This window comes from Peromyscus maniculatus, chromosome 8, assembly GCF_049852395.1.
Source record: "Peromyscus maniculatus bairdii isolate BWxNUB_F1_BW_parent chromosome 8, HU_Pman_BW_mat_3.1, whole genome shotgun sequence".
In the NCBI taxonomy this organism is placed as follows: Eukaryota; Metazoa; Chordata; class Mammalia; order Rodentia; family Cricetidae; genus Peromyscus; species Peromyscus maniculatus.
This window is the reverse complement of record NC_134859.1, coordinates 64,449,107-64,471,489: the sequence shown is the minus strand read 5'-3', so window position 1 is coordinate 64,471,489 and position 22,383 is coordinate 64,449,107. Positions and strand designations below refer to the sequence as shown.

Here is a 22,383-nt window from a genome sequence, read left to right as displayed (position 1 = left end):
TTTTTGCATGATAGTAACCGCAGTATTTCAGGTGTAAAGGCAGGAGGAAAAAAACACCTAAAACAAGTATCCCCAAACTTCAAGTCATCAACTTAATTTTTACTATTTTCCTGGTTTCTACTTCTCACTGTCCTTTGTTAGTTAATAGTAAACTCCAGCTGGGCAGTAGTGGCACGTGCCTTTAATCCCAGCACTTGGGAGGCAGAGGCAGGCAGATCTCAGTGAGTTCGAGGCCAGCCTAGTTTACAGAGTGTGATCCGGGATAGGCACTAAAACTACACAGAGAAGCCCTGTCTCAAAAAACAAAACAACAACAAAAAAAAGCAAACTTCACAGTATGCATTTCTCAAACCTCTAATACACAAGTATATTTTCCAAACTCTTGAATAGTGGAAGGTCCATCATAATTTTCCTCATGATAGAAATTAGAAATAGGTGCAGGAGAGTGGACTCGGTGGCTAAAAAAGCTTACTGCTCTTGAGGAGGACCAGGTCCAGTTCCCAGCACCCATGTGGTGGCACACAGCTGGGTGTACCTCCAGTTCCAGGATCTAATGCCTCTTCTGACTTCTGTGGGTTCATGTGCACATATATACACATAAAATTAAATAATTGTTTAAAGAAAAGTAGAAGCTGGGTGGTGGTGGTGCACACCTTTAATCCCAGCACTCGGGAGGTAGAAGTGGGCAGATCTCTGAGTTTGAGGCCAGCCTGGTCTACAGAGTGAGTTCTAGGAAAGCCAGAGCTACACAGAGAAACTCTATCTCCAAAAGCCAAAATAAGAAAAAGAAGAGGAAAACAGCATTTGTGCCAAGCCCAGCAAAAAAGGCCTCTTTTATCCTACTTCCTTCTATGAGTCCATCTGGAAATAGCTTGGTTAAGCCTGATGTATGTATTCAGCTATGTTTGGAGTTCATTGGTTTTGATTTGGTTTTAACTATCAGTTTAGAGTAGATGAAAGTTTTGGGGGTTTTTTTGTTGCTGGGCATTGAATCCAGGCCCTTGCATGTGAAGGCAGGTGCTTCTTTCCCGAACCACATCCCCATCCTGGAGAAGAATAGTTTTTGAAAGATACATAATTTTAAAGGGGGAAGGGCACTAGAGAGATGGGTCAGTGGTTCAATGAAGCACTAGCTGCTCTTCCAAAGGACCTAGGGATCAAAATGATCTGTAACTCCAGATCTGATGTCATTTCTGGGCCTCCACGGGCACCAGCACACGTTACACAGATATACATACAAGCAAAACTGATACATATAAAATAATACAAAATTAAAATATATATGATTTTATACATAAACATTAAAGTTGAGATTTTCTCCCTTTTGTCCAAATAAGACCATAATTTTATACTGGAAAGGAAAATATTATATCTCTATCATGTAAGACTTTTTAAAGTTCATGAGTCCAAGGTTTTTTCATGTGTATGTCATGTGGTTTTCTTTGTTGCTGCTGCTATTTTTCTAGGCATAAATGTGTCTGTCTAGCTGAGTATCTTAGCTTACTTTTTATTATTATGATATGATAAAGACCATGACTAAAATCAGCTCGGGGAGATGTTTGTTTGGCTTACTTATCCAGGATCACAGTCTATTAAGGGATACCAAGACAGACTCTCCAGGCAGGGACCAAAGCAGAAGCCATGGAGGAGTGCTAGCTTGCTCAGCCTCTTTTTTTTTTAACCACCCAGGACCACCTGCCCAGGCTAGACCCACATCAATCATCAACAAGAAAATGTCCCACGGGCCAATCTTATGGGGCTATTTCTTCATTTGAGGTTCCTTCTTCTCAGATATATCTAGGTTTGTGTCAAGTTGACAAAATCTAACCAGAACACTGGGTATGGTGGCACATGCCTGTGATCCCAGCACTTGGGAAGTACAAGACAGAAGAATCAGATGTTCAAGGTCATCCTCAGCTCTATAGCAGGCTTAAAGTTATACTGGCTCAAAAATGAACAAAGGAAGGTAGGTGTCTGCTTGATAATGTCTTAACTGTCTTTTCTGTTTAGATTTGTGATTTTGGATTGGCCAGAGTGGAGGAATTAGATGAATCCCGTCATATGACTCAGGAAGTTGTTACTCAGTATTATCGGGCTCCGGAGATCCTGATGGGCAGCCGACACTACAGCAATGCTATTGACATTTGGTCTGTGGGGTGCATCTTTGCAGAGCTGCTGGGCCGAAGAATACTGTTTCAGGCACAGAGTCCCATTCAGCAGGTGCGCTTTTGCTGTACAGCTTCATTTGCTTTTCATTCTGCTATAGATTAGAAGGGAAAGCCATCTTGCACACATCTTGAGTTTATTCATTGTACTGTCTTAATCAACTTTTAGCAAATTCAGGTTCACTCCAAAGCCAGAAAGTTATAAAGTTGAAGATGCCGAGGTTCATACTGCAAGTTAGGAGGCTATTAGAGAAAGTGTTGGCTTTCTCACGTGCACTGGTGCATGGCAGCAGACTCGGCTCTGCAGTTGCATAGGTGTGGTCTGGAGTTGCCTAGAAGGCATCTGTTCCCTCCAGCTGCATGGCTGTGACTTGAAAATGTACTCGATGACTAGACTATACACTTTTAGTGTTGAGTCTTCAAATCTGAATGTTTAAAAAATGTTATCTTGATTATTGGGCTAAAATATTTAGTTATAGCATAGAACACCAGAAGATAATTAAAATATAGCTTTAAGGAACCATTTGCGGTCAAGTGTGGTGCACCCCTGAAGCAGAGGCCATAGACTAACTTCTGTGAGTTCCAAGCCAGTCTCATCTACAGAGCGAGTTTCAAAGTTTCAGACTAGCCAGAACTATGTAGTAAGACCCTGTCTCAATAAAAAGGGCTGGGCAGTGGTGCTGCACTCCTTTAAACCCCCAGCACTTGGGAGGCAAAGGCAGGCAAATCTCTGAGTTCAGTGCAGGCCACTCTACAGAGCAAATTCTAGCCAGAGCTTCACAAAGAAACTTTGTCTCAAAGGAAAAAAGGATAGTTCAGCCATTAAGAGCACTTGCTGTTCTTCCCGAGGACCTGAATTTGATTCCCAGCATCCACATCCGGTTGCCTATCACTTCAGCTCTGGGGGATCTAACTTCTCTGACCTCTGAGAGCACTTGCACTCAAGTGTACACATGCAATTAAAAATAATTTTTTAGGCTTAAAAATAAATTAAAAGTACTCATGGTGGCATATGCCTGAATCCTTGTACTTGAGAAGCAGAAGCAGTGGATCTCTATGAGTTCCAGGCCAGCCAGGAGACCCTGTCTCAAAAGAAAGGGGGGAGGGGAAGTTAGTGTGTTAAGAGCACTGGCTGCTCTTGCAAAGGACCAAGGTTTGGTTCCCAGCACCTATCTGGCAGTTCACACTGTCTGTAACTCCAATGGCAGGAGTTCTGACACTCTTCTGGCGTCTTCAGGCACTGCATATGCTTCTTGTGCAGATAAAATACCCATAAAATAAAAATAATAAATCTTTTTTTTTTTAAAGAAGAAGAAAAGAAAAAAAAAACTCATTTGGAGCTAAGTGTGGTAGCACATCCCTATAATCTCAGCACTTGAGAGAGGGGGGAGACCTCTGTAAGTTCAAAGCCAGCCAAGTCCACATATGTAACAGGTTCTGGAGAAGTATGTGTGAGCCTTCCAGTCTTACAGGACCACTGGAGAACTACTCTTCTTATCATTGGTGTGCCTGGTGTGACAATCATCACAGAAGACAGACATTATATTCGGAAGTAGTCTTAACATGGAAGTAGTCTTTTTCTCCTGCATTTTCTATTTTTGAGAAATAAATACACTGGGTGCTAAACAGCCAGTGGACTTCATAAGCGTGTTTCTCATAGATCTTTCCCACTGTAGACAACTTTCTGAGCATGTCCATCAGGCAGTCATTCCCTTCTGCCATTGTGTGGTTGTTAGAGCCGGGCATGTTAGAGTCACCACCATGCCGTGTCAGAGGCTGTCTGGAGACCTGCAGGGGACAGTGGCTTCTCAAGCAGTTCCATCGCCCCGTAGTGGTGCTGATGGTTGTCCCTGGTGTAGATGGGTGTGGAAAATGGTGTTCTCTGTGCATGAATTGCCCATCCTAGAAGAGCCAAATGAAATGGTAATTAGGTTATAGAGTCAGAACAATTTCAGAACTCCAGAAAACAGGTGAGATGGTTTGCTACCTGCAAAGACTTGTTTACAGGGAGGCTGCTGTCAGCCCCCTTTATTGTGTCCAGCTAGATAAATGTGGCATCATAGTTTCCTAAGTTCCACATTCTTCTGCCAGTGAAAGAGGTTTCTAGAATGTAAGAGGTATGCACTGGTCCAAACATTGAGTGCTTAGCTTTTATTTCAGGTGTGAATGTTTTGAATGTTTATTATATCACATGTATCTGATGTGTAGATTAGCCCCTTGATGGGCTTGAATCCATTTGAAACATTAAAATCTATTCATTAACTGTTTGAAAAGAACAGTCATGGGGCTGGAGATGGCTCAGCGGTTAAGAGCACTGGCTGCTCTTCCAGAGGACCCAGGTTCAATTCCTAGCACCCACATGACAGACAGTTTGCAACTGTCTGTAATTCCAGTTCCAGAGGATCTGACACCTTCACACCAATGCACATAAAACAAATTTAAATAAAAAAAAAAGAACAGTCATTAACCACTGTCTGCAAAGATAATAAATGCTATATAGTTTTAAAACAGTAGGGCATAGAGGTAGACTCCAAAGTTACTCTAGTGTTAGAACACTGTCCAGCTTTCCATGGAATGTAGCTCGACTAGCCTCAAACTCACAATCCTCCTGTCTTAGCCTCTCAAGTGGTAGAATTATAGGTATGTACCACCAAAGCTGATTCAAAAAAAAAAAGAAAAAAGAAAAGGACAGAAAGTAAAAGAAAGGTTTTTTTGTTTTGTTTTGTTTTTTGTTTTTCGAGACAGGGTTTCTCTGTGTAGTTTTGGTTCCTGTCCTGGAACTCATTCTGTAGACCAGGCTGGCCTAGAACTCACAGAGATCCGCCTGCCTCTGCCTCACAAGTGCTGGGGTTAAAGGCGTGTACCACCACCGCTCAGCTAAGCAAGGGCTTTTATCAGAGCTTATTTGAAGGTTTGTGGTTCTAAGGTTTAAAAAAAAAACATGGCATTCATTTTAAGGCTGAAACTTAAGTCTAGTGAAGTTGTTTCTGTGAGCTACTGTCAACCTGTGTTTCATGTTCCCTTGCAGTTGGATTTGATCACAGATCTCTTGGGCACGCCATCCCTGGAAGCAATGAGGACGGCTTGTGAAGGTGCTAAGGCACACATACTCAGGGGTCCTCATAAACAGGTAAAGAGGTAAAGAGGGGAGCAGTCTGTCTCTGGTGGCCAGCTGTAAGGGAAGTTCTTCTATTCCAAAGTTGTTGTTTGTGGGTAACAGACACACATATGTACATCAACACGTGTACACAGAGATAGTCTACAAGTAAGACCTCTGTTATGTGGATATGACCATAAGTAGAAAATGGCTTACGGCCATGCCCAGTACCATAGGAGAAGAATGCATGTTTTTATAGCATCATTGCTTATTGACTTCTTGGTGGTCTCCTGCTTTATCAGTATGTGGGAAGAAAGCTTTGGCCTCAGTGTGTATTAGTCAAGATACCCTTTCCAGATACTGAGCCCAAATAGCTGGTATCTCTTTGCCTTGCAAGGATGTAAAGCACTTGCTGCTGTACTTGTACCACTAGCATCAAATCAGACCCAAGTGTGGCGAGAAGTATAAAGAAGGACGGCCTGGTTCTTACTAATCAATATCACTTGCAGCCAGCTAAATCACTGCTGAGAAGCCGGGGTGGTTTCTGTCTGCACTCTTGATTAAGCAGTATTTTCTGCCAGCGCTTTCCTAATCCCCTTTAGAGAAAACAGCTTAGTGATGTGAAGAGTGAGTGGGGGGAATGCTCTTCCTAGGAAATACGCAGAACCAATAAGGCTTGAGCCAGACAAGCCAAGGCTAGTTTCCCCCGAATTGCCTTGGTTTCTTTTAAATTGGACATTTAGGCAATCTGGTAGATTGTTTAGGTGAACTGATTAGCCGGCCGAAAGGCAGACTGAGTTTGATATTCTTCCCCTGAAATTGCCTACCAGACATTTGATCAAGGCTTCACCCTCCATTGCATTTCCCTCTTTGTAATCCCAGTGACTCCTGTCTGCACAGGTTCACAGGTGGTAAGGTCACGTGTTCTCTAACACTAGCCCAGGCCAGTAAATAGGGAGTGATAGGTACTCACATTTATTTTAATTCATATTTGTTTAGTTATGTTTGAGGCAGGGTTCCACCATGTAGCCCTGGCTTATCTCTAGCTCACTGTGGAGATCAGCTTGCCTCAAGCTCACAGCAGGCTACCTGGCCATGCTTATATTTAAAGAGCCTCCTTATAGGTACAGTTTTTGGTTGCATTTTGTTCAGACTATGAAATAATTTGAGGTCCTAACATCCTTAGAGGAATGCAGTAGCTTTTTCAAAGATTTATTTTATTTAATTACGTCTCTGTGTCTGGATGTGAGCACATGATTGCAGGAAGCTTGAGGCAGACAGCCCTGGAGCTGAAGTCACTAACAATTGTGAACCACCTGTCCTAGGTTCTGGGAACTGAACTCAGGTCCTCTGCAAGAACAGTACTTACTCTTAACCACCAAGCCATCTCTCAAGCCCTTGGGAATTCAGTAACTATAACCAAGAGGAGGCTCTATATTACAGGAGAAGCTAACAGGGTCTGTTATGCTATTTATTGGCCAGCATCAGGAACATGAAACTAATTCATCAGTGTCTTGTAGTAAATATGTCCTTCATAGAATAATTTCCCTCATTTATTGACCTCATCAGTTTAATAAGTCTACCTGGCCAAAGAGAACCAGTCATGAAATGGGAAGAACAAACATCCTGGTATTGCTGCCCTTCCCTAAAGGTGCTGACTATTGCTAATGGCTGTCAGCTAGTTAGCCCTCCATCAAACTAACTACAACTACTAACAACAGCCTAGAGGGCAGGCCTTTCTGAGATGTCCCTGACACATCTAAAACAGCCTGAAAAGGTCTTACTGCACCAAAGTGCTGTGCACACCTTTGAGCATTCTGAACAGATGAGTCGGTTTTCCCATAAACATTTTGAGCCCAGTGGCTGTAAAAGTCTAGAGCCCTCAACTGGGTGTGGTGGCACACTACTATAACCCAGCATTCAGGAAATGGATTGTGAGTGGAAACGAGCCTGGGATACCTCTTCACAAAGAGGTCTCAAAAAAGGACTTTTAAAACCTAGATCTTTCGCTGGGCGGTGGTGGCGCACGCCTTTAATCCCAGCACTTGGGAGGCAGAGCCAGGCGGATCTCTGTGAGTTTGAGGCCAGCCTGGGCTACCGAGTGAGTTCCAGGAAAGGTGCAAAGCTACGCAGAGAAACCCTGTCTCGAAAAAACAAAAAACAAAAACAAAAACAAAACCTAGATCTTTCAATTAAAAAAAAAAAGAATTATCATATTATTTTCTGAAACAAAAGAGGGAGGAAAGGAAAGTTTTAAAGTTCTATTTTATTTTAACTTAAATAAGCTCAAGTTAAATGAATTCTGTCAGAGTCCTTTCTTCTACATTTTCACATGACTTGCCCTCTTGGTGAGGGGTACCCCCTGAAGGTTAAGGTTTTGCTCACCAGGTTGTCTGGTGGTCTGAGGGGAGCACCACGGCAATGTTAGTCTTGACATCAGAATATTCAGATTGGTCAGGTGAGAGTTAAGAGACCCTGCAGCCCAGAGGTGGTTGCACTTTCACCTTATAGAGCTGAAGCTTTAGTAGCAAGGCCTCAGCAGTGCTGGAGCGTCTCTCGGGCCGGTAGATTTGCATAGTGTATGCTGTACCTACTATATGCAACTAACTATAGCGTAAATGGTTCTATTTTTTTCCCTCCAGCATGAGAATTGGCTTTGATCTGCATTTGCTAGTTGACTTGTCTACCATCCCTGAGTTCTGAGTGAAGTTCATAGGCTCTTGAAGCTCCTTGTATAAGTCTTTCCCTCCTCCTGCCCCTCCATCTCCACCTCATGACACACAGTCACTTGTTAGCGTGCTAGCAGCTTCACTGACACTATCCCTATTCATGTCCTGACTTCTCACAGCTGAGGTTAGAAGACAACCGCAGACACGCTTATTTGGTATGTAGATAACTGTAGATGATTTTCACAACATTTTTTTCCTGTTCTTTTGGTTTTTGGTTCCTTGTTTTTCATTTTGTGGATTTTCTTACGTTGTTATTTGAGTTTTTTAAAATAGAGTCTGGTCTCCTCTTGTGCCTCCCCAGTGCTGGGATTATTGGTGCATGCTACTACTCCCAGTTTATGTACCCTGCTTCAAAAATTAGTTTGGTTCCCAGGATGCAATGTGTAGCTTGTGCAGTTTTATATGCTTGGCTCTGCCACAGAATGCATGGTGTTTCGTTGACTCAGGGTTTGGCTTGGGTTATGCATGCTCAGTTTCTTTTTCCCTGGGCTGTATTGAAGAAGAATGCAGACCGTGGTGTCAGTCTCGGGCTTACCACATTACACAGCAGGTTGAATGGTGTCCCATGAGTTGTACGGTGCTATTGTAGGCACATTGTGTAAGGCTCTAGTAACTCATTCTATGACCTTGGCAAATTACTTAACCTCTGTGAGCCTCAGTTTCATTCTTCAATAAAATAGGGATAAAAATAGTTTCTCTGGCTCGTAAGATGGGTAACATACTGGCCTCCAACCCCGATGGCCTGCTTTCAGTCTCCAGAACCCATATGGTGGAAAGAGAAAACTCACTCCTAAAAGTTGTTCCCTAACACCTGCACAATATGCTTTGGCACCAGCCCCCCACACACACCTACACACACAAAGTAATAATAAAATTAGTGCCCTCCCACATCAGTCAACACTCAAGAAAATGCCACAAACATGCTTACAGGCCAGTCTGGTGGGGACAGCCCCTCAGTTGAGCCTCTTTCTTCTCAGGTTTTTAAAACTGACAACCCACACTAGCCATCACACTAAGCTTTTTTCAAAAATCACACTAAGCTTTTAAGTAGTTCTTATTTAAACTCTTTACCAACTACCCCAAGCTAAGAAAAAATTAATTATTTTGTTAGTAGTAATTTCTAGCAGTAATTAGAAGTTTGCTATGAATATGTTCTGAGACTTGTCATAAATACTTTTTATATTCTACTCATAAAAACACTGTTATTACCACTATTAATTCTTTTGTCAATGGAAGATGAAGGATTGCAGAAATTAGATAATATGTTTTAAGTTTTAAGCCCGATTCTGAAAATTAAGTCAGTCTGTCGATCTGTCTTTCTTCCTTCCTTCCTTATTTCTAAAGTAAAGGTGTTTTATTCATGACACAGTACACAAGAGGCGAAGTGTCTCACATCACAGAGGGCACATCCAGCTCCTCGGAATGTTCATTTCTTTGGCATGAAGGAGAGAATGAAGGGAAAGCTAGGCAATGCTAACTAAGGCCGCTAAGATGGGGGATGGGTCTCTATTGTCATCTTCACAGGGAACACTCAGGGGTCCATTTGTGGCAAGTTGACTCTCCAGGTTGTTAGGTGGGGACACAGGTCAGGCCACTTGTGGGTGTTCCACTCTGCTGTGCCCTTCAGCTGTCTCCACCACGTAAGTACAGTGTTACCCTTGGTGTCTTGCTGAATGTAGTAGTTACAGGGGCTTGCCATACTTTCTCTTGAATTCAAGACTGATTTTCATCTTGTTCACTTGGCTTTGGGAGACCATAATTTTAATCAGGACCTTGTTGCGATGCCCCTTGCCCTTCATGGAGTCATATGGCTGATCAGCAAAGTGTGGTGACTTGTGAACGCACTGGACCGGGTTCAGGAAGGTACTTTCCAGGTCTCCTTTAACATCCTTCTTGGTGCTCTCCAGTATGTCATAAGGGCTGTAGCTCTTGTACCTTTCAAACATTTTCTAGAGGTGGCACACAATGGACTTGGTCATGATGCTCATCCACTTGGAAGTATAGGTTCCATTTGTCATCATCCCAGCATCGTAAAGCTCCCAAGCATCCTGGTCAATCAGTTGTTGTCATTGACTGAACTGTCTTCTGCTCTTCTGCCCTTTGTAAGGACAACAGTCAGCTTGCAGAAGTTGCCAGATGTGTTGGAAATGATGTCCTTTTCCAGAATGGTCTTGTATGTCTCCTAACACAGTCTGTTGATCGTCTGCAGCTCCTGGTTGGTTCTTGAACAGATTATCTCGGTGAGAAAGTCCTCAGTCAGCCCCCAGCCCCTTTACAGAGGCTTTCAGTGCAGAAGCATCGTACTGGGCAGGTGTCTTCAGTAGGTCCCAAAATCACTGTCTCCAGGTGGCCAGATAAGGCTGACTTCAGCACTGATAGGTGAAGGCAGTGTCTTGTCTATGTACACTGCTGTGGTTAGTCAGAATGTTGATGATGGTGACCTCATCAATTCATTTGGTCTTGACAGCAGACTCAAGGTTCAGAGCATCCCTCTCGACATCAAAGTTGGTGTAGGCTTTGGCTGACCCATAGGCACTTGGAGGTGTGGAGTGATCACCATCCAAGCTGAGCTTGCACAGGATTTTGTAGACAGTAGTTTTTTGTTTGTTTTTGTTTTTAAAGCTGGGTTAGGCACCAAGCCCTAAGAGTTGTCTCTAAAAACAAAAGTTTCTTAACTAAGCGTGGTGTTGCTAATCTGTAATCCCAGCACTTGGAAGTTAAGGCAGGAGATCTATAGACATAGCAGGCTGAAAAAAATGAGTGACCAGCTTTCTTATTCTAAATGATAAAGTCAGGTAAGGGAGGAAAGGGTTGGGTGTGTTGGGCCTGGCCATCTCATTGCCTGTTTAGGGATTTAGACTATGAATCTATCCTGAGAGTGGAAGAATGGTTCACTACAAATCAGGGGTCCTTGGCAGGCAAAACTACTATCTAGCATTTTTATTGTATGGTCCTTTTTACAACTCAGCATCTTAGATGGGGAAAGCTTAGCTTAGCAGACACAGTCCTGTCTCCTGCAGGGACCACACCTGACATTCGACAGACTCAGAGGGTAATAGAGAGTTGGTTCTGGTAAGGTTTCTTTCTGTACATCCTGCTATTCAGTGTGCACCATGTATCCTCAGTTAATGTGCTGACTCAATCACAGGCCCTTTGGTGCCAGCCGAAGTCTAAACCTTTTGATAGTTGGATGGGAGCTAAAGGAACACCTGCCAAGAACACTTGTACAGTCAGGCAGAAGCCACCATAGCAAGAGCACACCCGTGAGGATGTGGTCTAAACTTTTTATCTTTCTCCATCCTTAAGCATGTTTGGTCTTCCCTTCTTTGCCAAAGCAGCCACCTTATTTATTGGATCAGTTTTCATTTGTCATGATTTTTTGTACCCTGACCTATTGTGCTGCTGTACTTTGAGCAGGCACGCTGCTGAAAGTCAGTGAGAACTGTCCCTTCTGAAGACTGATCAATGGGATGAAAAGCAGTCCCTTTGAGTTTTAAACATGTTTGTACTCATTCATCTTTTTCTCATCTTTTTTTGTTTTTTTGTTGTTTTTGTTTTTCAAAACAGGGTTTCTCTGTCTAGCTTTGGCGCCTGTCCTGGAACTCAATCTTTAGACCAGGCTGGCCTTGAACTCACAGAGATCCTCCTGCCTCTGCCTTCCCAGTGCTGGGAATTAAAGGTGTGCACTACCATGCCTGGCTTTTTTTTTTTTTTTTTAAAGCTATTCTGAGACAGGGTTTCATTGTGTACCCCTGGCTGGCTTGACAGTCACTCTGTAGACCAGACTGGCCTCAAACTCACAGAAATCCACCTGCCTCTGCCTACTGAGTGCTGGGGTGAAAGGTGTGTGCCAGCACACCTGGCTCACAACATCTCTTTGAGCTGGCTGATTTTTTTGCTATCAATTTTCTATATTCCATATCCACATATAATACCTGAAAGCCTAACTGTTTGAATTTCTTTCCCTTTTCGCAGCCATCTCTTCCTGTACTCTACACCCTGTCCAGCCAGGCCACACATGAAGCTGTTCACCTGCTCTGCAGGATGCTGGTCTTTGATCCAGTAAGTAGTGTTTACTTTTGTATTTTTTATTTCTGCTCCTTTGTGCTTGAATGTTGTGCCTCATCTATATCTGTGCACCACATGTGTGCCTGGTGCTCCCAAAGTCAGAACAGGGAATCAGATCCCCTGAACTGGAGTTACAGATTTCGTGAGCTACCATGTGGGTGCTGGAATCTGAATCCTGGTCGTCTGCTACAGCAACAAGTACTCTTAATTGCTAAGCCATTGCTCCAGCCCTATAATAATATTTATTAAATAAATTTTAAAATAGTATTCTAAGAAGCATCCTGGCTTTGACTGGACTGGCAGTGTAAATAATGACTGGAAGGACAGACTTCAGCCCTGTTTTATGTTACCCCTGCTAACTCATTACACAGACATTGAGTATTGATGCTTAGATTTAAGCAAAACTTAGGGAGAGATCTAGAAGACATTACTATTCTTATGATCTTGGACTTGACACCAAGTTAAATCGGGTTGCAGGGGTTACTTGTTTGAAAAATCACCCATTGTATAGCATTCAGAAATATTTACTCTTTGGGTTGAGGCTGTGACTTTTCTCAACCTTTCTGGACTTGACTCTTCTGGACATGTACTACAAACTGCATTGTGATGTCTGTTTATTTGTTCATTCATTCAAAGATTAGTTGTTATTCATATCTGTGCCAGTAATTATTGTCAACAAAGAGTCAAATGGAAACATTTAAAAACAAAGTGTACTTGATAAGATACAAAGAAATCACTATATACAAACTACAATAGGTATTTAAAGAATTTTTTTAAAAACCCACAAAATTATGGATAGTAAGGTTACCTTGGTCTATGGTAAGAAGAGAACATCTTTCTCATGTAATAATCATATCCACATAACTATCTGCAGACAGGACCACAAGAAAAATTAGGGGGGTTGGGTGTGGTTGCACATGCCCTTAATTCCAGCACTTTGCAGGCAGATCTCCATGGGTTCAAGGCCAGCCTGATAAGAGTTCCAGGATGGGCAGGTCTTTGTCAGAGAGAAACAGGAATTAGGGGCAAAAATAGTTGGGTTTGAACCAGGCATGATGATATATACCTATAAACCCAGCTTCACTTACAGGGTAAAGTTGGGGTGTTAAGGTCCTCTTTAGCCACAGGGTGAGTTTAAAGCCACTTTATATGAGACTTTGGGCTAGTGAGATGATGTAGCTGTGGCCTTAGGAACCTGAAAACCTGAGGTTGTTTGAAGTGCAGTGTAGCTAGCATTTTCCTGATTCTGCCTGGCCCAGGTCAGGACAAAGCTCTCTCACCCGCCAGTCCCACAGCTGCTCAGACCCAACCCAGTAAACACACAAAGACTTATATTACTTATAAACTGTATGGCCATGGCAGGCTTCTTGTTATCTAGTTCTTCTATCTTAAATTAACTCATTTCTATTAATCTATAAGTTGCCACATGGCTCGTGGCTTACTGGTACCTTACATCTCACTTGTCATGGCGGCAGCTGGCAGCGTCTCTCTGCCTCAGCCTTCTGCCTCCCAGCATTCTCCTCTCTGCTTGTTCCGCCTATACTTCCTGCCTGGCTACTGGGCAGTCAGTGTTTTATTTATTAACCAATCAGAGCAACACATTTAACATAGAGAACATCCCACAGCAGTGCAGCACATCCTAGAATCAGGGCAGGGTGTCATTTTCACTCTGTCTCCTGTGAGCCCATCCTCGAGTCCTGTAAGATCCACTTCTCCTTCATAGTCCACTGAACACTGACGATGGATGATTTTTTCTTCAACTTTTTGCTGGAGTTGAAGGTTTATGGGTCAATAAGCCTGATGCTCTGGTGTATTAACTGTTCTGATTGAAAGGCCCCAAAGGCCAGGAGACAGGCTGCAGCTTCTGGTCTCAGCCTCGCATTCACGCTGCCCCCTCTGCTAACCCTGCAGCTTTTGGGTGTGCTTTGCCCTGTCAATCTGTGTTCAGAGAGAATAGAAGTTCTAAGCAGCTTTCTAAAATTGCCAGCATGATCTGTCTCCTGTGCTGACTTCTTCAGAGTGCGGCCTGTTGTCTAAAGTGCAAAGCATTACATATTTAAATGTCATGGTATTTGTCATTTGGGGCCCTGTGTACATCTGTTTCAAGGTAAGAGCTTTCCAGATTTTTAGTTGACTGACATTTCAAAGGGACAGCTGTTATTCTAAGTCTACTCACTCTCCTGTCACCTACCCCTAAATTCAGTTGTCCCCCTTTGCCCAGAATGTTCTATATATCAAGTATAAGCTGTGTAATCTAACTCTGTCTTGTGAAAGATTCTACAAAGACAGCCATGCTCATCTGTAGTGTTGATGTGCTGGTCTCTAAATTTGATTTCAGTCAAAAAGGATATCCGCTAAGGATGCCTTAGCCCACCCCTACCTAGATGAAGGGAGGCTGAGGTACCACACATGTATGTGTAAGTGCTGCTTCTCCACCTCGACGGGAAGAGTCTACACCAGTGACTTTGAGCCTGTCACCAACCCCAAATTTGATGACACCTTTGAGAAGAACCTCAGCTCTGTCCGACAGGTTAAAGGTGAGTGCCTTTTGACATCTGGTCTGACACAGTCACCGGTGACATCTTTGATTACATAGTGGAGATCCAGAGTCGGGGCCTTCCCAAAGCTGCCCGCTGTCCATTTCAGCTTTGCACGGGGCTGTCTGTGCAGAGCATGTGTGTGTGGAGAGAATGGTGAGTTAGTGTCATTGCCAGGGGAAGATTAGCCAGAGGAATGGAAACTGGGTTTCTATTCCGAGTCGTAATGCGTGTGGCTCAAAATATATTGTATCTGTATTCACAGTGTCACTTCATTAAATAAAACGTATTGGACTTCTTTATATAACATTTGACTTCTTTTCAAAAAAGTAGAAGTCCGCTAGAGAGAATGGTGATAGGAGAAGGGGATTGGATAATTTACTCATAACGTTATGCTGAGGATCCTCACTGTGGTAGAGGTTGAGGTGATCTTGAGTTTAGAAGACTTCCCGGGGTTGGGGATTTAGCTCAGTGGTAGAAGACTTCCCCTATAACACCACACACGCAGACTCTCCTGGTGATGCAGCTTCCAGCCTGTGCAGAGCCTGCGGGAAAGTGTTTGTGTTTTTAGCAACAACCATCATTTTGGCTTCAGAAAAGGAGAACTTGATTGGGACTGATAGAGGGTGTGTGTGTGATTTAACTTACACAGCAGGCCGTTGTGTTCAGATACTGGCTGCCTTAGCTGGGAATCCACACTGCCAGCCTGCGTTTGGCAGTGGAGTGGACGGTGTTTGTTTTCTCCACAGAAATTATCCACCAGTTCATTTTGGAACAGCAGAAAGGAAACAGAGTGCCTCTCTGCATCAACCCGCAGTCTGCTGCCTTTAAGAGCTTTATTAGGTAACTATGTCTGCACAACTCTCACATTCCAGAACCAAAGGAATGGGGCTGTATTTTGTTTGTTACTCAGTATATTTTTGGTGTTAAGGGTTTTTTTTTTTAACTATTTATTTTCACGTGTGTATGTATGTGGGAGTCAGTTCTCTCTGCGTGAACTATGTGTACTCTGGCATCAAACCTCGGTCATCAGGGTTGGTGGCAAGCACTGGTTCTTGCTATTTCTCTTTTGTTTGTTTGTTGTTTGTGGTTTTTATTTTGTTTGTTTTTTGAGGCAGGGTTTCTTTGTGTAACAGCTCTGGCTGTTCTGGTACAAGGTTTGTAGACCAGGTTGTCCTCAAACTCACAGAGATCCGCCTGCCTCTGCCTTCCAAGTGCTGGGGTTAAAGGTGTGTGCCACTACTACTTGGGTGTTTTGTTTTGTTTAATAATATGGATTTTTAAAAGTTCAACAGAAGCTGGGCATGGTATCACATGCTTGTTATCCCAGCATTTAAGAAGTGGAGTGAAGAAGAGAGTTCAAGGCCACCCTTGGCTACATAGTGAGTTCAAGCCTAGGCTACATGAGACCACAGCTCAAAAAAAAAAAAAAAAAAAAAAAGTTCAATAGGAAGGTGATGTTATAAATGTCAGGAAGCCTCCTTCTTCATCCTGGAGCTGACTCCCAAGGTGAGGTTAGCAGTTTTGTTTTTTTCCCAGAGAACTATGCTGCTTGGTTGTGGGGGCTGCTCACTGACTGAAGTATCACCTCAGTGCTGCCGCCTTCCGGTCTTCTTGATAACGCAGCCAAGGGCTTGATCTTCATCATTCGTTTGTTTGTTTGTTTGGTCAGTTTGGTCTGGGTTTTCACCAGGTGATCCCAAGCTAGCCTTGTTCTTGAGATCCTCCTGCCTCAGCACTGTAATCCAGGCCTGACTCCCTCTTTGTATATTGTATGTTTGCATGCTTTGTCTTGTTTCATTGTTTGTTTCTTTGAGACAAATTGTCTCATACCCTGTTCATCTTCCTGCCTCAGCCTCCCTAGTGAACAAGCTTAGGGTTGGATGGGTTGGTTGGGGGGCTGGGGGGAGGGGCAAACAGGTAGATGACTCCTATCTCAAGGGGCAGCTGGGATGCTTGTCAGAGAGCAATGAGTCCACTTTGGATTCTAGCAAGCTTCATTCTCGTTGTCTCTCTTGGCTTGTTTCCAGTGGAAAGACAGAAAACACTTTAACAATGTGGGGAGATTTCAGTACTAGGATTGCTAGCCAGGCGGCAGTGGTGGCGCACGCCTTTCATCCCAGCACTCGGGAGGCAGAGCCAGGTGAATCTCTGAGTTCGAGGCCAACCTGGGCTACAACATGAGTTCCAGGACAGGCTCCAAAGCTACACAGAGAAACCTTGCCTTGAAAAACCAAAAAAAGAAACCAACAAAAAACCTAGGGATTGCTAACCAGGAGAAGACATCTAATTTCTAAAGAGCATAAAAGTGGCCTTCGAGGTGGGCAGTTAGGAGTTTGAAGTAGCAAATTCGAAGGACAGCAACCCCGTATGAACCAACAGAGAAAAACAGGGAAGAAATTGAACTCCGAGGTCCCCTCCCCAGGAGCCTTTTTGGAGCGGGTCTGCATTCTGCATGACAAGCGAGGAGGAAATGTACCAAGGTGGCCGGAAAGGCACAGAGAAACTTACCAAGTGGACAAGGCCAGAAGCAGGACTGGAAGCTGCTGCCCGATGCTCCAGCCTGCAGCGCCCTCCTGTGCCCTCTGTTGGCAAGTGTGAATACGAAGCCAGGTAGCAAAGGAGAGCTGCAAGCAGATCTGGGTCCAGGTTCATGACACGGGACAAAGGGTGGATTTGAGTTTGAGGCCCCCCTCCCAACCCACCCCTACCCTACCCCTGACATTTCTCCTTTCCTTTCCATCCTCTCCCTTCTCTGTCCTTTTCCCACATTGAAGTAGGGCCTTTCCTGGCTTGAGGCTGTTGGACCAAATCCAAGAATTGTGTATGAAGTAGTAAATCAGTTGTCTTTCATCCCTTCCATTTTTCCCACGTAGAAAGATGACATTAACTTACATTTTGACTTTTCTGTGTTCTTTTTTTTTTTCACCCTTTTTTATTAAGAAAAAAATTTTCATTCATTTTACACACCCATCAAAGATCCCCCTCTTCCCTCCTCCCACCCCCCTTTTCTGTGGTTTTAAAGTATTTGGTTTAATCTTTTCCCAGAAGAGTCAGTGGCCCAGGCGATTAGGTGTTCTAGCACCTTCCAGGTGCTGATCATTGTTCTGGGCTCTGGGAGGGAAAGTGATTACCATTCCTCTCTAATTAGCTACCCTAGACTCGGGAACTAACTACTACTAGGTCTGTGATAACAGTTGCTGGACCCTGGCACGTCTGCTCCAGGAATGTCCCTGAGAGAAGGCTCACTGGGCCCCTTCACACAGCTTTCCACTTGCTGACACTATTTTGAGAGATACTTCTTAAGGGGATTTTCCTGATTGACTGTGGATAACGTTGTTTATAAGAGCTACCATTTGCCTTGCAACATGAGGTAGGCTCCATGGGGAGCATTGTACATATATTTTCCACATTACTCTGAGTTAGATGGCAGGATCCTTCCCACGCCCCACTAAGTAACACGGCCCTCTCCTGTCCCTGTGTAAACCACTGAAGGTTACTGCCTCACTCTGGATGACAGATCTCTGAATGGTTTGCAGCCAACTCCATGTAGAAGGTAAAGCAACAGAGACGAACGAACGATGCAGGCAGCGGGGCTCTGCACAGCCCCCCCAACCCCCCCCCCCCAGGGAGGGTTCCTGGGCGGGAGCGGAGCCGCCCTCTCGCCCTCTGAGGTGCGCTGACTCTGGGGTCTCCCTTTCCTTGCAGTTCCACCGTCGCTCAGCCGTCTGAGATGCCACCCTCTCCTCTGGTGTGGGAGTGACAGTGGAGGACACTGTACTACTGAAGATGTAATGTAGCTTTCACTGGAGTCTGGGATTTGCAATTCTGGAGGGTTAATCATGCTTGTACTGTAATTTTACTAATGAAGTTTTAAATTAACAACCACTACTTGTATGATATGAATAATATTTAGAAATGTTACTAGACTTTTAATCTTGTAAAGTGGTTGTGCTTTTAGAAGAAAAAAAAATATTTTACCCAGAGCTGCACATGGTTAAAGAAGTAGTGCAGCTGCCATGGCTCGCCTCAGAACAAACGGGAACTGAACCACATTTGGGCGTTTGGGGTTTATGTTTTCTTTTCTTTTCTTTTTTTAATGAAGTGAGATTGTTCACATGTACACACACACACACACACACACACACACACACGCAGAGGACAGTCATACATTTTGAAATTTGAGCCATTCCTAAAAATTTAGGGTTTTCTAAAACTAAAGAGTCTAGAAAGCTTGCCTGCGACCAATCATGGAGCCACGTGAGCTGATGGTGGCTGCACGTGGGGGAGGGGCGGGAGGGGCATGTCACCTAATGACCAAGCCCTATAGCTGGCTTCTCATTAGAGCCGTGATGCTGATGTGTACTGTCTGAACTCCAATGTCGTGCGTAGAGAGACTGAATCTGACTAGAGAGACTAACCCTGTTTCCTTACCCAGTATAAATATATATAAATATATATATATTTAATCTATTTTTATTAGAAGTTTTTCTGCTCTTTCTTACATAAAAAAAAAAAAAAAGACCCAAGCATGCATCTTTCATGTGTGTAAATAATTCATTTCTGGGCTAATTTCAAAAGAATCCCAACACTGCTGTATAGAGAGAGCTAGCTTGCACATTTTAGTCTGTGAAATTCTGTGAGACTTTTCCTGCACTGGACAGTGAAAAATAATAAATAAAAGACAAAAAGAAATTTAAAAAAAAATTAAAGCCACAAAGGCACATAGGGAATCATGTCAAATGTGTTTGTGTCCTTAGGCAAAGCTGTGGGAGTCTTGAAATGTCACAGTAGTAAATAGCTTATTACTTTCTGACAAATTCTTTTTCCTGCTGGAACACTGAACTCTGTGCATATGTAAATAGAACACCAATCGAAGGCCTCTACCTCCTGGAGTTACACAACTTGGCTTGTTTACCTCCACACGCTGATGATGACTATTTTTTTTTTTAAGTTCAATGTGGAGACTTGAAACTTGAATGTCCCTTCCAACTTTTATATTAAAAATAAAAAGACAAGAAAATGGAAGAGCGTTTTTCACCTGTACAACAAGTACTAATGGATCGTCTTAAAACTGGTCTAGGAAAAAGCTTGGTGTGTGTTATGGACAATTAACTGTTAAAGTTATTGTAAGTTATCTGTATTTAGCAGAGTATTTTCATCTTGAGTGATCTGAGCTGAATTTGAAGACTATTAAGTTATGTTTGGAAGTTTTAACTTCAATGAAGTAATTATTTGCTGTGAAAGAAACAAACATTGAATTACTAAACAAAGATGGTGCAATATCTTTGTTTTTGTTTTTGTTTTTGTTTTTTTTATGAGGCTCCTGAGAATCAACCCAACTGAAGCATTTCAATTCACTTGAATGAGAAACGTGTTTAGTATCAAAAGAGCCCGAGAAGACACTGGTATGAAAGGTACAATCTCAGAGGTTGGTCAGTTACCGTGGCACACTTTCTGGTCACTTTGTACAATGTAGATTTGAAGTACAGTGGTGAAAACATTAAATGTGACATTTGAAAATGATACGTCGCTGTTTTATTTCCACCCCCACGCCCCCCTGTTTCTCTTCAGTACAGCCTCGTCCTGACTCTGCAAAGTCTGGAGACATATGCTTCCATCTCCACTCTTATCTTTGAGGACATTACTTGTTTGTTTGTAATTCTTCCCAGAAACTTAAGATTCCCAAGAATGTGTCAGAAGCTCAGTTGAATGACGTCAGAGATAGCTTGATCTAAATATGTGCAGTATGGATGTCTTGTTTGCGTGTGGGATCTTCCACTACTATATTAGTATTGAACACATTAGACACATGACCTTCCCTCCTCCTTTCTGTCCCCTATCCCTAGAAGCCCTAGTCACTAAGAAAGAAGGGCTTTGTGGTGCTGTAGTTCAGACTGGAAACCAGACTGCCTGACTTTCCCACATGTGTCCTGAGGCTGGACAAAATAATACGTATTATTCTTTTTGCCCATGCTGGCCTTGAAGTAAGTTTGAAACCAAAGATTACTCTCCCACCCCACCCCAAGACATGGTCTTTCTGTATATCCCTGGCTGTCCTAGAACTCACTATGTAGACCAGGAACTCACAGAGATCTACCTGCCTCTTCTCCTGAGTGCTGAGATTAAAGGCAATCACCACTACCTACCATCTGGCTCACCAAAGATTACTTTAAACTTCCGATCCTCTTGTCTTTGCTTCCCAAGTTCAGTGCCGGCATGGAACCCAGGGTTTTGTGCATGCTAGACACTGCCAGCTCAACTGCACTCCCAGCCCATGCACTCTTGCATCTGAAAGTGGTATTTATATCCCCCTTTTTTTTGTACTAAAAAAAACCAGCGCTCAAACCCAGCGCCTCAAGCATTCTAGCAAGCACCATACCACAGAAGTACATCCTCAACCATTTTGAGACAGGGTCGGGCTGAGTTCCCAGCCTGGCTTTGAATTTGTGACCTTCCTGCTTGAGCTTTCCCAGGAGCTTGGATTACACACTAGGGAAAACAGGCGCAGCTCCAACAAAAGGATGGATTTTTTTCCTTCAGATATGGAAAAGTTGACTGTCATATTTTGTTGTTGGTTTGGTGTTTGATTTTGTTTTGTTTTGTTTTGACATAGGATCCCTCTCTGTTATAGCTCTGGCCCACGTGAAACTTAGACCAGGCTTGCTGTGACTGGGCAGTGATCCTCCTGCCTCTGCCTCTGCAATGCTGAAGTACAGGCATGTGTACATGCCCAGCTACACAAGAGCATTTTAAAATGTACATTTAACTTTGAACCTAAAGTTCTTCACAGACAACAAGTAGAGAGACTATATTGATGTCTTTCTAATATGATCTACTTACCAGTCCAAGAGATTTGTGCTTTAGGACTTCAGAATTGCTAAGGCTTCTAGAAGAGTGAGTATGGGTGAGTCTAATCAGCTGCAGTTACTAGCACTGTAAGATCCTGGAAATATTCTCTTGTTTGGAATTTTTATTTTCTCCTGCATAATATATCACTCAAAATGTTACTTCTATATTAAAAACATCAGGGGCTGGAGATGGCTTAGTGATTAAGAGCACTTACTACTCTACCAGAGGACCGGAGTTCAATTCCCAGTACCTACATAGGGCAGCTCAAATGCCTGTAACTCCAGCAGCTCCAGGGGGATCAAATGGATATGACCTCAGTGGGCACCTGTACTTACATGCTCAGACACACACACACACACACACACACACACACACACACACACACACACACACACAATTAAAATAATTAAACCCCTGGGGCTAGAGAGATGGCTTGGTGGTTAAGAGCTCTTGCCATAGCAGAGGACCTGAGTTTGGTTCCCAGCACCCACACGGTGGCTCACAACCATCTGTAATTCCAGTTCCAGGGAACCCATACCCTCTTCCGGCCTTCAAGACCATCAGGCACATACATGGTGCACACTTACAACACAGTGCATGTATACCTATGCAGGCAAAACACTCATACACATTAAATAAAAACAAACGAATCTTTAAATTAAGAAAAAGAAGTCAGCCGGGCGGTGGTGGCGCACGCCTTTAATCCCAGCACTCAGGAGGCAGAGCCAGGCGGATCTCTGTGAGTTCGAGGCCAGCCCGGGCTACCAAGTGAGTTCCAGGAAAGGCGCAAAGCTACACAGAGAAACCCTGTCTCGAAAAACCAAAAAGAAAAAGAAAAAAAGAAAGAAAGAAAGAAAGAAAGAAAAAGAAGTCAGCCAGGCACTGGTGGCATGTGTCTCAAATCCCAGCACTCAGGAAACAGAGGGAGGCGAATC

At 43.4% G+C, this 22,383-nt stretch overlaps 1 protein-coding gene and 1 pseudogene across 2 annotated transcripts in view; one reads left to right on the top strand and one right to left on the bottom strand.

The window, feature by feature from the left end:
• The window catches only part of Nlk (nemo like kinase), a 130,308-nt gene extending 110,186 nt beyond the window's left edge, over positions 1-20,122 (top strand). Inside the window, exons 6-12 of one of the 2 annotated variants that reach the window (XM_076542964.1) lie at positions 2,011-2,220; positions 5,194-5,295; positions 11,967-12,053; positions 14,398-14,596; positions 15,346-15,439; positions 18,092-18,152; positions 18,305-20,122. In XM_076542964.1, coding sequence (XP_076399079.1) covers positions 2,011-2,220; positions 5,194-5,295; positions 11,967-12,053; positions 14,398-14,596; positions 15,346-15,439; positions 18,092-18,113 — 714 coding nt within the window. In that variant the 3' untranslated portion in view covers positions 18,114-18,152; positions 18,305-20,122. The remainder of the gene's footprint in view (positions 1-2,010; positions 2,221-5,193; positions 5,296-11,966; positions 12,054-14,397; positions 14,597-15,345; positions 15,440-18,091; positions 18,153-18,304) is intronic. The other variant, XM_006977534.4, reaches the window with a different exon arrangement.
• LOC143274508 (annexin A2 pseudogene) lies at positions 9,308-11,864 on the bottom strand (annotated as a pseudogene).
• Positions 20,123-22,383: the final 2,261 nt, after the last annotated feature.